Source organism: Phyllopteryx taeniolatus, chromosome 4 (genome assembly GCF_024500385.1).
Source record: "Phyllopteryx taeniolatus isolate TA_2022b chromosome 4, UOR_Ptae_1.2, whole genome shotgun sequence".
NCBI lineage: Eukaryota > Metazoa > Chordata > Actinopteri > Syngnathiformes > Syngnathidae > Phyllopteryx > Phyllopteryx taeniolatus.
In genome coordinates, this window is record NC_084505.1 from 22,708,994 (window position 1) to 22,724,230 (window position 15,237).

At 41.4% G+C, this 15,237-nt stretch overlaps 1 protein-coding gene across 2 annotated transcripts; it reads right to left on the reverse strand.

Annotated features, from left to right (window-relative positions):
* Nucleotides 1–73: 73 nt before the first annotated feature.
* On the reverse strand, nucleotides 74–15,147 carry man2b1 (mannosidase, alpha, class 2B, member 1). 2 transcript variants are annotated; one of them, XM_061770685.1, is made up of 22 exons: nucleotides 15,032–15,147; nucleotides 13,869–13,971; nucleotides 13,003–13,176; nucleotides 12,740–12,933; nucleotides 12,080–12,212; nucleotides 10,918–11,063; nucleotides 9,425–9,624; nucleotides 9,240–9,360; nucleotides 9,098–9,176; nucleotides 8,924–9,033; nucleotides 8,124–8,228; nucleotides 7,762–8,061; nucleotides 7,045–7,142; nucleotides 6,855–6,975; nucleotides 6,336–6,454; nucleotides 6,166–6,267; nucleotides 5,322–5,409; nucleotides 4,664–4,744; nucleotides 3,766–3,990; nucleotides 2,442–2,591; nucleotides 1,842–1,944; nucleotides 74–429 (listed from the first exon to the last, which is right to left on the reverse strand). In XM_061770685.1, exons 1-22 carry the CDS (start codon nucleotides 15,137–15,139, stop codon nucleotides 326–328), a joined length of 2,964 nt encoding a protein of 987 aa, XP_061626669.1. In that variant the 5' UTR covers nucleotides 15,140–15,147; the 3' UTR covers nucleotides 74–325. The 2 variants fall into 2 exon arrangements, with proteins under 2 accessions (XP_061626669.1, XP_061626670.1); XM_061770686.1 differs by lacking the exons at nucleotides 74–429; nucleotides 1,842–1,944 and having other exon boundaries at nucleotides 2,451–2,591; nucleotides 4,657–4,744.
* Between the last annotated feature and the right edge of the window lie 90 nt (nucleotides 15,148–15,237).

Sequence of the window (15,237 nt, forward strand, 5' to 3'; positions counted from 1 at the left end):
TACTGTATAGCCAGCAACTAACCCATTGCTTTCAACACTGACATGTAGGCTTAAGTTGAATATGTTGGACAAGTAAGAATGATTGACTTTTATTCTCCACTGCATTTTTTTATCACTATAAAATCAATATAAAAAAAAATTATCACATCAGATTAAAAAAAGGTAGCTCATCCCACTTTTCTTCCAATGTCTCAGGAGGTTTTGTGGTGGTGGAGTTTTTCCCAGTTTCAAGGCTCAGGAGTCGCTAGAAAATGGCTGCCACCTCTTCATCTTCAACATTGATCAAAGGCAAAATGGAGGCGACTTTTCCGGAGCGTGCGATTGGCTATCTGAGGTTTGTTCTGAGCAGGAACGTTCGGATTTCCATCGGCCGCAAGGTGACCTCCCATGTGGAGGGGTCTTTAAATGTTTTCTTTGGTGGCTTTTCGCCTGGAGAAAAAACACAAGAAACGGGTAAAAAAAAATGTTTTAAAAAATTCATTGAGTGATAACAGACGTAGTATCTCTAAAGCTGACATTCTATAATGGAGTTGAAAGACAAACGAGGCAGCAACATTTCAACAAAAACCTGAAAAAAATACAGTATTTAAAAAAATATACAATAAGTAAAAAGTGTGCCTTCTCTTTTAATAAGAAGCTAATACTATTTGCAGTTGAGTGAAAACCCTGGGGCACTAGAGGAGGAAAAACTGTTTCTAACATACACATTGGTCATAATATTAAGTACATGAACAATCATTTGTTTTAATTGACACTAGTTGGCAGTGACTGCAAACAGTTTCTCATTTTGACACACGTGGTTCTAAACAACCAAAATACAGTAGTGCACTGAGATACGAGTTTCGAGATATGAGTTGAACATTTTGAGATACAAGCGCTGTATTATGGCAGTGAACTCAACTCACTTCACAATAAGCATCAGTTTGGCAGATTAGAATTGGTAAATATTCTTCAAAAAAGAGGTTTCAAACTGTTTATTGCCACTCTCAGCTGAAGTTTACTGTCAAACTAAACAAAGACAATTAAACGTTATATTTAAAACAACCACATAGCTTTGCCCTAGTAGTCTGTTTGGCTTAATGTTAAAAAGCAATGCAAAATGTCATAGGCTAAAGAATAGCATTGGTGTCGCATTGTCACAACCCTTTAAGCAAATGATTTTGGAACACAAATTGTGGAGTAACACATGTAGACACAATATAACAATACCGAGACATTTTTTCTTTCATACTTTACCTTCTACAAAGAATGACTAATTACGGCTTACTGAGAAGTAACTTGTGATTTTCTTCATGTATATGTCTAACTTATACTGCCCCCTGGTGGCCATGGCGCATATACCAGAAGGAACGGCACAATGTCGATTTAATTTGAATTTCATTCTTTACATTCTATTCATTTGTCATTGTTTTTATGTACAATACTATAAAGAGTACTATTTTTCTTATCAAAAACTATTTTTTTTTGGGGGGTGGGGGTGAAGGGGTGGGCTGGAACGGTTAAATGGCATTTCCATTCATTTCAACAGGGAGAAATTATTTAAAGATATGAGTGTTTTGAGTTACGAGTGTGTTAAACAAGGCACAACTGTATTAAAAACAGCTCTTGGGAAGATGTAGTGCAGTTTTAGACCACTTTAAAATCCAAGTATTAACGTGTCGTCGTGGTCCCCACAGAACTGCAAAATCAAGGCTATCACCTTTAATGCAAAACATGTTGCAGTACAGGCTCGGACGCCAGCGCTTACATTAGCATCAACTAGTACAAACGAGGCTAGTCTGTCTCTCGTAACTGGCTTTGAAAGGGGAGATGAAATCAACTTAAATTGTGACACAGCGTACCAGTCTGCGGTGTCCAATGGAAACGCTCCATCTCTTCTTTCCACTGATTGGCTGACAGGTTGAGTTCGGACACGCCCACAACCTCCAGGGTGGAAAACAGCTTCTGCGCAGAACAAAAAACATGGGATGGCGCTATAAAATTGGACTTTCAGAATTCAGATTACCCGAACATAACTAGTGTATGTAGGTTAACCATCCATCCATTTTCTTTACCGCTTATCCTCACTAGCGTCGCGGTTTGCTGGAGCCTATCCCAGCTATCTCCGGGCGGGAGGCAGGGTCCACCCTGAACTGGTCGCCAGCCAATCGCAGGGCACACATACACAATCAACCATTCGCACACACATTCACACCTACGGGCGATTTAGAGTCCTCAATCAACCTACCACGCATGTTTCTGGCACGTGGGAGGAAACCGGAGTGCCCGGAGAAATCCCACCCAGGCATGGGGAGAACATGCAAACTCCACACAGGCGGGGCCGGGATTTAAACCCCGGTCCCCAGAACTGTGAGGCACATGTGCTAACCAGTCGTACACCGTGCTGGCGTATGTAGATTAAATATTTATAATTTATGACATATTACATAAATCAGTATCACCTGCAGGTTGATTGTGACCGGCTCAGAGTTGGTTTTGCTCTCCGAGCTCTGGAACTGATGCTCTAGCCTGAGCAGGACCACCTCGTCGTGCCACTGGCTCAGTGTCAGGAGGTGGACAGCAGGGGGCAGCGCAGTCTGTAGTCCTGAGAACTGGAGGAGGAGATTATTTTTTTTTTTTTATGTTTTTTTTATGCCACCCCACCCCCCAACAGCATGGCTGAACTGAGGGGAGCTAGTTTGCAAAAGCAAAGTCAGTGCTAACAACTTTGTTGCTGTATTTCCACTTTAAAAAAAAAAACAAAAAAACGTGACTAGCGACTTCAATTTACACTAAGAAACAGAGACCAGAGGTATGTGCTTCCAAGCTGCCAAAATTTTAAATATTGTCTCACCTGTACAACTCACTTTTGACCCCCAAGAGAGAGAGCACTTTTTTTACATTATCAGTCAGAAAAGAAAAATGCATTTTTGTTATTTATGTGTTGCTGCAGGTTAAGCAATAGCAGTCTATTTCAAGTACTGTCTGGTATCAGGAGAAATAAAGTAAATCTCAGAAGGGAAAAACATAAAGAAAAACTTGTTTTGAATAATGTCATTTTCTTTTTGTACTGTATTAGCAAAGGCGGGCGGCACGGTAGACGACTGGTGAGCACATGTGCCTCACAGTTCTGAGGACCCGGGTACAAATCTGGCCACCCCGGTTTGGAGTTTGCTTGCTCTCCCCGTGCCTGTGTGGGTTTTCTCCAGGTACTCTGGTTTCCTCCCACCTCCCAAAAACATGCATGGTAGGTTAATCGAACACTCTAAATTGCCCGTAGGTGTAAATGTGAGTGGGAATGGTTGTTTGTTTATATGTGCCCTGCGACTGGCTGGCGAGCAGTTCAGGGTGTACCCCGCCTCCTGCCCAAAGACAATCAGTCTGCTTTCATGGAGGACTAAAAAAATCTGAAAATATTTACTGGTGAGAGGCTGAAATGCTGAGGGTTTGGACAATTTTAGGTTAAACATGGTCTCTAAACAATTAACGAATATCAAAATAGTTGTCGATTAGTTTCATAATCGATTAGTTATCAATTAATCAATTAACTGTTGCACCGCTGTTCATTTACAGAACATGTGACAAAATAGACATTTAATCTATATTTCTATTCTGTGAAATAATTATATATAAAAAACAAAAAAGAATATCACAAAAGGGGGAAAACAAACAGCAAAACATGTTCTGTATTATGTCAAAGTGAAGGGGGGAAAATTCAAGAGGCCATATTGCTCAGCCCTGGCAAATTTTAAATAAAAAAACAGCAAATTATGATTGCTTCCTCACCTCCAGTCTAGTATTGGGGTGCAGGTCACCCTCGGTGAAGGTCAGCAGGGGCTGCAGAACCATCTCCTCTGCCAGGGGACGGTGCGCGTCGGCGGCACTGGCTGGGCGGTCCAGGGACAGAAGCAGCCGGCCGCGGACCACCAGACCATCCGGGAAGACGTCGGAGGTCTCGTTGAGGGGCTCGGCCACACCGCGGACGTCGTCGTACAGCAGCCGGCGATGGAGCTGTTGGGGGTATATGTACTTGTTTTTCTATGTGTATTTGCGTTTTTTTTGTGTGTGTGTGTTTGTTTGTTTTTGTTTACGTGTGTTGAGTTACCTATGTGTGGATGTTTGCTTATGTGTGTGTTTGGATGTCTATTAACCTGTGTGTGTGTGTGTGTGTGTGTGGTTTGTGCTTGTTTACATGTGGTCATGTGTGTTTACTTGTTTGTGCTTGTGTTGTTCTTTACATTTGTGTGTTTGTTTACATTTGTGTGTTTGTTCATCTGTGTTTTAATCAGTTTGTGTCTTTGTGTGTGGTTAATGTCTAAACGTGTGTATGCTTTTGTATTTGTTTTTGTCTTCGTAGGTGTTTATTAAAAAGCTTATGCGTGTGATTGTTCTCGTGTGTTTATGTATGTCTTTGTTTACGTGTTTGTTTACATTTGTGAATATGTATGATTATTTTAGGTATGCATGTTTACATGTGTATTCATTTGTGTGTTTGTGTACATGTTTGTGCATTAACATTTGCATTTATACATGTGCGCATCTGTCTGTTTCTTTACAAGTTTGTGTTTGTTTACCAGTGTACTTGTGCATTTAAATGTGTTTGTGTGTGTTTACATGTTTGTGTGTGTTCATGCATTCACATGTATGTTTATGTATGTGCACATGCATGTCTCTCACATCTGACCATAATCTCCAGAGAGCCATTATGGATGCTGCCTCCGCCCTGAGAGCGATCTGTCACCACCGTGAGTTGGTCTTCGTCATCCTGGCAATGCACACAGTCACGTTTATACACTGTGTTCCAAATTATTATGCATTTTTTGTAGTAATCATTTGAGGAGTTCTGGATGGTTGGTGGATGGCCACCATGTCCCAAAAAGGCAGCAACAAAGTGGCGGAGGGATGTTTTGGGCCCGGAATAGTGGGGACTGAGATGGCAAGAATATCATCTTACTGTCAAAACATTTGTTTGTGACTTTGAGTGCAAACAGGTTCATTCCGATAAAGGTGTATTAAGGAAAGTTTCTGCAAGACCAGAACGCTCAATAACAAAATAGTATGCATGTATCTATGCATTCATTGTATGAAGGCAGCAGCTTAACAAAACAATTAAGCCGTGGCTGAAGGGAGGAAAAAACTCAGTGTGGCCACCAGCATCCCCTGACCTTAACCCTATTAAGAACCAGTGGACCATCCTTGGATCTATGATGGTGGATTGCAGGATACTTCCTATTCATTGCAAATTGCATGATTGGCTATTTGGGAAACAAAAGAAAAACATGCATGTGCCTATAAATTTGGAACACAGTGTCTCCTCCACATACAAAACGTATGCAAAGCACCTTGATGAAGGCTCGAGAGTTGATGGGGTAGTAGTTCCCAGCAATGGGCTCTGACTGCTTCAGGTGCCAAGTGGGTCGGAAGTCTTTCCTGTAGGCACACAACAAAAGTAGTCACAGTTGGCAGAATTAAAGTGGGAGCAGTTAAATCTTTAAAGGAGGCATATCATGGTTTTTTTTCCCCTCCACAATTTAAAACTGTTCTTTTTACCCTATTTTCTTTTAGACGTACGCTGAAATTAGCCTGTTTTGAGGAGACAGTCCTGTCTCATGCAAATGAGCTGCTACTTGCACCACCTCTACTGCAGGGCCAATGCCAAGTATGCCAATGCCTTTAGTTCCAGTGACAATTGGGGCAGAGCTAAGGAGTCGAGACAGGACATATTTTCACTGCTGGAGGATGTACTTAGTCACCAAGCCACAAAATTCCACTTTTCAATTACTGTAGTGGATCTTTGCATGTGGCGAGTGAAGCAGACACGTCACTAAACACATACTGTACCCCTCACCAACTTCACCATATAGTCGAGTAGGTGCAGCTAATTTGTGCATCCAGCAACACTGCAACTCTGCTTAGCGTTTGGCTTCGACAAGTTTCCATGTAGTCTGGCTGTTGCTTTAAAATGATGGATCTTCCCCCAACCTAGCTGCCAAGTCATGGGCAGAGAAACTGTGGGGTCGGTATTAAGTAAATTCTGCAACCAGCACTTTACATCATTTACAGATAATCATCAAATATTATTCAGTGTTTGTAGAATATGTATTTACTACATTTGTAAGGCACTGGAAAAGCTGGTACATTGATTAAAAAGACACGGAATTCTGTGTTTATAATTTGGCAACATACTTCCTCTGTAGAACTTCTCTCCCATTGGAGTCGGTGTAGAATATTCCTGAGGACTTGATGTCCGTGTCCAATCGAGTGATCACCTCTTTGCCTAGGTCGTCGCTGAAAGAAAGAAATATTATGTGATTTAGTGGATTTTCCCACGGACCCAAATCTCAAGCACCCCTTACTCGATGGGAATCGGGCCCACGGTCCACTCCAGCTCCAGAACCCGACTGTCGGCGTGGAGACGAACCACCTGAGACGCCCATGGTGCGAACCACTGCCTCACCTCCTGCATCACCGACGTCTGAGGAGGGTAAGAACACACTAGCAAGACTATCGACCTGAGGTATGTTTCCTGTTTTATGAAGTCATTGAACTTTGCCGCCATGCTCCACCAATACAAAATCATAAAAATAAAAGTATTTCACAAATTACTGTCAGCAATCTCTCTAGTTATGTGGTGTAAATTTGGTAGCAATCGGAGAAAATTTTCAAGGAGGAATTTTCCCTTGAAGGATGCCTGGAAAAATGGCCAAATTGGCCACCTCAAACCAAAATTGGTACATGTTCTGTGTTTTTTCAGTCATGTGTTCATGAAACATTTTTTGTGAGTCTACTCTTGATAGACATGTCTACCAAATGTCATGTTGCTGAGTGACACTGGCTTCTGGGGCTCAATTTTCAAAAAGTGTAACAATCCGTACTCGTATACTCTCCGTCTTGGCCGTGTTGCTGATGACAAATGGCGTGGAGGAGTTAGGTCTGAAAATGTACGCCCCTGAGGGCTGGTTGCTCTTTGAGTTGTTGCCATCGCTAGCGTTGTACCTAGAAGCATTTAAGACACAAATATTAACAAACTTAAGTAAATTGATGATGATAAGTTTTGAGACTAACCAGTAGAAGTTCTGTGTCAGGCTGATGCTCTGCTTGGTCTCCATGTTTTCCAGGCTGCTCAGAAGCCCCGTCTCTGGGTCAAAGGTCACTCGTAGGTACTGTAGATATCAGAGAACAAATGTTGTTTTGGATGGATTTACCAGCACGCAGCAGTGTTGTGAACTGGAGTCCTGCATCGAGTACTCGAGAGGTGGCCCGCAAAATAAGGTAATTAATTTGTGGGTTGGAATATCCCTTTCATATTCAACTAGTGCTGGTGTTGGTTTGGAGCTCCAGCCAAAATTAGCACCTGTTCTCTTCATGTCTTTCAAGAGAAAAGTAGTGCCAGAATAGCACACCTTCTTTGCTGCTCGATAGTGAAGGAAACAAGTCAAGAACCATGTCAACGACCAAGACAAAAACACTTTGATCAACATTAAAAATTAAGTCAAGGACCACTTCAGAAAACATATATAAAAAAAAAAATCACATTAAAATCACAGTAAAAAAAACACGCCAAGATCCAAGTCAAGAACCATGTCAACAACCTAGTCAAGTACTGTCAAAAAACAAGTTTACCCCTTTCACACTGAGCTGGTCCCACTGGTTTGTGTTGTTGGCGTGTACATTCCATGGTTGGATTGTGGTACATTATTGTGGAGCAGATGCTGTATTGAAAATCAACGGACTGGGTCTGAAAAAAATAGACCCATGCAGGACTCTAGTGTTACCTCATACCTTGTTCCAGATGGATTTGGGAGTGCGGTAGTGTGTGAAGGCCGGTGGAGGCCCGTCCTGGAGCAGGGACACTGAGTAGGTCCTGAAGCCCAGTGGCGGGGCCCAGGCCTGGAAGAGGAGCTCGTTGACAGCGAAGCCACGGTTCCTCCTCATGTCACGTGTGGTCTGGGAAACTGGAACCACCTCGCAGTCCACAGACTTGCCCTCAGCGTCAGACACTGTATACGCTGTACCGTTGACCGGAAGCCTGATGGGCCATGAGACGGGCCGAGCGAGGGGGTTGAAGATGTTGACGGAGAACTGGAGGAGGAAGTTGTTCATTAGGAACTTTGACGGTAAGACGTTTAAAGTGTGCTTTTTACCTTGTTGGACTCGGTTACAGGACACACGCTGACATTGAGGCTGTCGCAGTACACTCGCTTGGCAGTTGAGCCGCTCAGAGCCGCAAGACTGTTGCTAACCACAACCTGATGGGAAGAGTACTATCAATTCACAGAGTTTCTGCAAAATTATTATGTTACAGACATAATGGTAGATCTGGCACAGAGAACAGCCAACTGGGGGAAAAGCCTGAAATTCACAGCTTTAGTATGCACAAAACATCACCCAGAACAGAACCCCATCGAGACTCGATTCACGTGACACTTTCGGTATCGGTGGAATGGCGGAAAATTCACACCGTTAGTGGTTCAGGATCCATAAAATGTCAATCCAGGCCTGAACCCAATTTAGAATCTAGATTAGCACAATACTAAAATAGTTGCTTTCAATTGCTTTCAACACAACAGGGCAGGAGGAATGAGTGGTGGTAAACTTCACACCATGGTCCAGGCTTTTACCTAGAGTATCCCTTTTGCTTGCTTTCAACAATACAGTCACTCGTGTGACATTTTCACATCCTGGTATTCTGCTATTCCCTTTTACGAAGCCGCCACCGCACCTCTGATACGATCAGGACATTCCTTTGCACCCCACCCTTCCTTTCAGATTGAACAGTGAAATGAGAAAAAGTCTGAAAATTCACAGTTGTAGTGCATCAGGATGCACTTGACATCGCCCAGACCTGAACCCAATAGAGAATCTCGACTTATGTGACACAATAGGCATCGTTTGAAAGATATTGGCCATATATTCCTGCCACTCAGTGTGAAGTCCAAAGTACCTGGCAATGTTGCCAGCCTTTGGCAAGTCTCCTGGCGTAGTCGTTGGCGACATGCTGCTTCTCGGTGCCTGACACGGCATCGTGGTGCTGAGCTACCGCCATTGCTCTCTCTGGACCAGGAAGAACGTCTGGTCAGATTCCGTGGAATCATTGGGGTAATCATTTGTAACTTACTCAAGGTGAGACTGTTGCCCTCGCCGAAGAGTCCCCTCGTAGAAGTCCGGCCGCCGAGAACCTCCAGCTGCTTACACGTCTAAAAAAGGTTTTGCTGTTTTGTTTTCTGGAGTTTACAGTTTCCGAACCAGATCCAATTCACCTGCAGGTTGCTGTTGCTGAGCCTTTCGTAACGTTTTAGCGCCGGTCTGCTGCTGAAGTAGCCCGTCCAGAAGTCGTGGGCGTCGTCCGCATATGGGAAGAAGTCATCAGTCTTCAGTACCCTGTGTGCGAGACCCAGAACGCTTCTACAATGTCCCCACTTGTGGACTTGCATTTGGATCGTACCAGGAGAGGTTGGCCCGGTGCAGTTCTTGGAGGTAACAAGAGGGCGTGGAGTAGAGGACATTGACTCTGCTTCCATTGGACTGCCGAGCGTTGACGTAATGGATCAGCTTGTCCAGGTTCTTGTACCACAGGTTGGCATTCTCGTACTGGAAGTCTGATCCCATGGTCATGATGATGTGATTGGACTTGTACACTAGAGACTGAGCCGGGAGGAAGAATAAATCAGTCCAAAGAGTTAAACAATTACTACTCGCTACTTTAGCTTTGGGCCAATTAAAAGCTCTGGTATGATTGTGATGTATTATCACAGAAATCTGACATCCCTGCATAAATAGTTGTTTTGTTTTTTTTTTGAACAAAAAGGCGTATTATTGCAGGTTATTATTAAATTTCTATTGTTTTCCGAGAACAAAAGGCATATGGAAAAAAATTCCCAAATAGTCCTGTTGTTTAGACAATAAAGGCATCTTTTCCAGAATAAAAGGCATAATATGACGGGAACAAAATTGGATTTTTGAAATTCACTTATTAAAAATGACTTTATTCACTTGTCTTTTGCTTTAGTATCATAGTATTATGACTTTATTTATCATCATTTTTAAATACTGAGAAAAGCAGTGATCGGCGCAGAGTCCTGCTACAAATACCGAAAATCCATGAGTGATTGATGACTATAGATACTACAATATAGTGACAAAGCACTACCTTTGTCTAAATGAAGCTTGACTCACTTGATCATAACAACCAGAATAAAAGGTGTGGTATTAAGAGAATAAAGTTATGTATTTTTTTAATTCACTTGTTTAAAATTTCACTTAATTTAAAAAGTGAACCCTGCGAATATTGAAAATCCACGAGTAATAAACACCAGCACTAAACGGTTTAAAATTGGCTATAGATGCCACGAGACGGCAGCACAGCACTAAGTTTGTCAAAATAAAGCTCCTCAACTCACTTCAACATACAGGTAGTTCCTCCATGATGCCAGCAAAACCATACTTGTACTGCTTTGGCCTTAGCACAAAGGTGAGCTTTTCAGCGAGGATAGGTTCCCCCAAAAATCTGCAAATGCCAAACGGCGAACATGCGAGGGTTCACCTTGCTCTTATTTTTTATTTATTTATTTTTTTGTTGCAAAAGAGTAATATTACAAGAATAAAGTTGTATTTTGAAATTAACGTATTAAAATGACTTTCTTTCTTCGTTAAACTTTGACTTTAATATCTTAAAATTACAACTATATCTTGGAAAATATGACTTAATTCAGCTAAGATTCAGACTTTTTATCCCGGTAAAATACATCTCAGTTCTTGGAAAGATTACTTTTTTTTTTCTTGAAAAAATGAGACTTTATTCTCATAAAAGTTCCTATCCCACCCGTGGTATTTATGTTTGATTGGTGTTAGGATTATGAGTGGGTCCTTGGAAAAATGTCTCCCCTGTGAGGGGTCACTGGACCCAAAACGTTTGTGCAGCCCTGCTTGTGGTCTCACCTGACTATTTGTGATGTTGAGGAATCGTTCCACTACGTCATCCACATTGTAGTCCTCCAGGTCGGGATCGTCCTTGATGGGTGGGTCATCACAGGACTGGTCCCAGCAGAAGCCCTCGGGGGGGTTGTACCCATTGGGAAGGATCCCTGTCAGAAGGCAACAAGGCGTGTCAAATGTTTTTTCATCACAGGCCACATGGTAATTATAGTTGCCCTCAGGCCGGTTATAAAGGTGAAAGCACATACCGGTAAATGTAGACTTACTAAAACCACGGTTCAGTACATACAGTACTTTGGTTTTAAGGTCACGGTTCGGTTCACATTGGGTACAGTAAGCAACAAAATGCCCTCAAAAACAACCTGCTTATCTTTTGTATAAAAAAATAAGAAAATATTTAACATTCAAATGAAATAGCAACAACTTAATTATTTTCTTTTTAGGAAAGTCCAACATCAGTCCACTAATCCCCCTTGGTTCACTATACACAAGTTCACCCTTTCACTAAAAAATGTAACCATTGTGGTTTTGGGGCAGATTCTTTTCACTGTTTTTGTAACGCTAAGATGCCACCAAAGACTTGGGTAAGAGGAAAGTATTCATTGGTTACAAGGAAGTATGTTGAAGTGGCACATAATGACTGTTAAAGATCTTTGTGTCGGGGAGGAGCTAAGTTTAGCCCGGGTTGTTAGTGGAAGTTCCAGAAAGTCCACTGCATGTGTTTTTTTCTCTGCTGAAATCAAATCATTTGTAAGATATTTCTTTTTAAGGGAAATGTTGTAAGATTAGTTTGTAATTACAGGTATATTCAAATGTTTTGGGATCATAGTTTGTGGTATTTTTACAGTTTAAACTATTAATGTAAACAATTATATACATTTTTAGTGGGGCATCAATTACTCACAGTTAGTCTCTCTCACTTTTTATACTATTACTGTAGCTTGTCTTCATTTTTAGGAAATTTACGTTTTTAGGAACTGACCGGTGAAGACAAGTGCAATGGTAACAGTTTGAATGGAGAAAATATTATGCAATAGAAACACCAATGGCATGTTGTCTGCTAGCCAGAAGCTGAGTTCCACTGAGTTTGTTTATGGACTCGGCGCCACCCAAAATGACGTGGAGGCCCAAATATTGCCCAAAGGCTGCGAGTTAGTTCTGTTACCAGTGAAAAGGTCGGCCATCGGGGGGCTGAGGCTGTCAGACGCCCTCCATAGCAGCTCCTGCTCCTTGGCCAACATCCGCCGGTACCGGTCCTGGTAGTCCACTCGCCCGAAGAAAAAGCCGTCGTATCCCATCTGGAGCAGGAAATGTGCGACTTTATAAGTTTGACTTTTTTCAGGGTTTTTTCCAGGCTCATATTGAGTCAGAGGTGGAACTTTCGATGAGATACCTTATTTTATGCATTTTTCTTTTTCTATTGCGATTCACTTATGGATAACAGTCATCTCAAGACACTTGAAGGTATCTCGCGTCGAGTTTGCGGATTCGCTGTGTGGGGCTACAATGCATCTGGTACATATTACGAAGCATGCCTTCCTCAGTATGTATGAGCCCAGTGAATTTGCCCTGTGTTTTTGGGAAAATCTGGAAAGATTATTTTAAGAATAGATAATTCTAGCGATTATCCCATCGATTATTCAAATAATCGGATAAAAACGGATTTTGCATTGTTAAACAACAATACCAATACAAAATATGCATGTGAGGTGCATGTTTGCTTGGGGATCGCCATCCTGATTGAATCTGATTAACACCAAATAAAGTTCAGCTGTTCTGGTAGACTTTTCCTGACTTTTTGTAGTCGGTATTTCGATAAATCTACCTGCGCAAACATAGAAGCGTGTTCGCGGGCGTGTCCAAACGGGTCAATGTGCCAGGCCACACGGGGCCGACCGCAAGACCCGAAGGTCTGGTTGAGGAACCTGAGGCCCAGGGTCATTTGATCTATAACGGCGCTGTAGTGGGTGGTGGCCTCATCGCTCATGCACCAACCGCCGTTGACGAACTCTAGCCGACCTGGGAAGAGGAAGGGGACACCGGTTCACAGGGCTGTTGGGGTTGAGGGAGTGGAAGCGGGGGACACACCTTGGTTGACCAGCTGCTTGACCGTCCGCTGCGTGTCGGCGCTCTGGCGGCTCCACCATCGGTAAAAGAAGGCTGTCTCTACATAGATGAACCTGCGCTCTGGGTTCTTCAGGAGCTGGTCCACCACAGAGTCCAGGATGTACTGCACGCCGGCGTGCTGGATGTCGTTACGGTCTACACACGTACAAGAACGCCTTAAAAACTAATCGCCTCCTTGTGCGCACAGCTGTTGCTAAAGGATGTCACTTTTTGGGGAACACCCTTAGACAAAAAGTTGAAAAAACACTGTGATTCTTAGACTTTACAAATTAAAGTGTCCATGAATGGCAAAAGGTTGCCAGTAAATATATTTTTTGGGGCATTATTTTTGTCCTTTTTTTTTTTGTTTGTTTGTTTTTTTTAAACTTTACCTTTTGACTATGTATTTTTTTTCCTCTATTTATTTTTACATTGATTTTTTACATTAATTTGACTTTTTTTTTTTTTAAACTTTGTTTTTTTCCTCTACCGGTTGACTTTTAGAGGTATTTTTTTTGGTTAGTTTGACATTTTTACATTACTTTTGATATTTATTACTGCATGTATTTTGTATGTAAATACATGTGTAATTTTAGTTAAATATTGTAATCTTATTTTTATCTTCAAAACTGGCGACTTACCTGAAATAAACACAAAACCCTAATCAAATGGTTTGAAACTGGTCGTCTGAGGACAACTGTAATGCTGATGTAGCAGAAAAGATACAAATACAAACAATCGTGAAAACATTAAGATGTTGAAACATTAACTTTCACAGAATATTCTAACGGTTTTATCTTCTTTTTTTTTTTTTTATTTAACATGTGCTCGCGTGTGTGTCTTCAGACCTCCGTAGAAGTACTGGTCCACGGTCTTGAGCCAGCCCACATCGTCGTGCGTGTGTGGGACCAGGTGGACGTTCAGCATGGCGGCCTTGGTAGCGTGACATGACTACATCATACACATACATCATCTTAATTACAAGGAAATACTGTACATACAAACAACTCAACTTCCAACGAGTAGAGAAAAAGTTGGAGTCACACTAGCAATAAAGACACTCCAGTATAACAAAACATACACTTTGGTCAGATATACAAATGTACAATGTACACAGACTCATTGAGCAATTTGATTGGATACTTTATCTTAGGTAATCGTAAAGGAGTAGGGTTTAAAATAAGTTTGACTTCTTCCTACTCCTTTTCAAATTCACACTACACGGTGTTTCAGTATGGGATATTAATATAGTGAATTGTAATTTCTTTAGCTTTTTTTGTACTACATGTTCAAAATAAACGTTTAATCAATCAAATCAATATAAAGTGTGCAGCAGTGCTGATCAACAGAATTGTGCTAACGATGCAAAGTCACAGAGCTGCAATTGACACGATTTTCTGTGGGTGTAAAACCGGATTGTGTTCAACCTTAGATGTTCAGCTGCATTTATATTGCATTAGAAAATGAAATTCCGGATTTAAAAACATTATTCATTTGATTAGATGTGAAATAGTGATGAACATATGTTACAAAATACCACAGTTAGCTGGATGTATGTGTAATTAATCAATATTGATAAGTCACAAGGTTGAAATAATTTTTTAAGACCAAAAATGTATTTTGTTTTAAGACAGAAAGAAGTGTGTTTTCCAATTTCTTCATCTTATTTAATTTTTTTTTAACCACCACAAATACCAATGTTTCTTATGGGAATAGAACAGATTGTGTTCAACCTTAGAGGTTCCCCTGTTTCTAGATCAAATTTGAAAATTAATTGAAGTAGTTTAAAAAAAATAAAATAAAGACTTGCCTACAAGTAAAACAGTGATCAAAATTGCTTACAAAATACCATCAATAATGCTTAATAATGGTTAGACCTAACATAAGGGCAATATTAACTCTGTGTGTCTAAGTGGGGTACACTTTTGTTCAAATATTCCCAATTACCCTTCAACAACGTGGACATTGAACGCTACATGACGTCACCAAAATGCGTCCAAAGGTGTCTAACCTGATAGCCGCACTTTTCTTCTTGTTTTTCGTGGCGATCGACTGGCAAACCTAATAAAGTTTCAATTAGGAGGAAAACGAGTGAAAGCCGCCAGCAGCTTGTCGCCATGTTGGGAAATAAAAGTGAATGTCATGTGACACGTGTTTATATTTACAGGCGTCATGTGACAGCGTTTCCATTTTGGCTTTCTGTAGCGCCCTCATTTT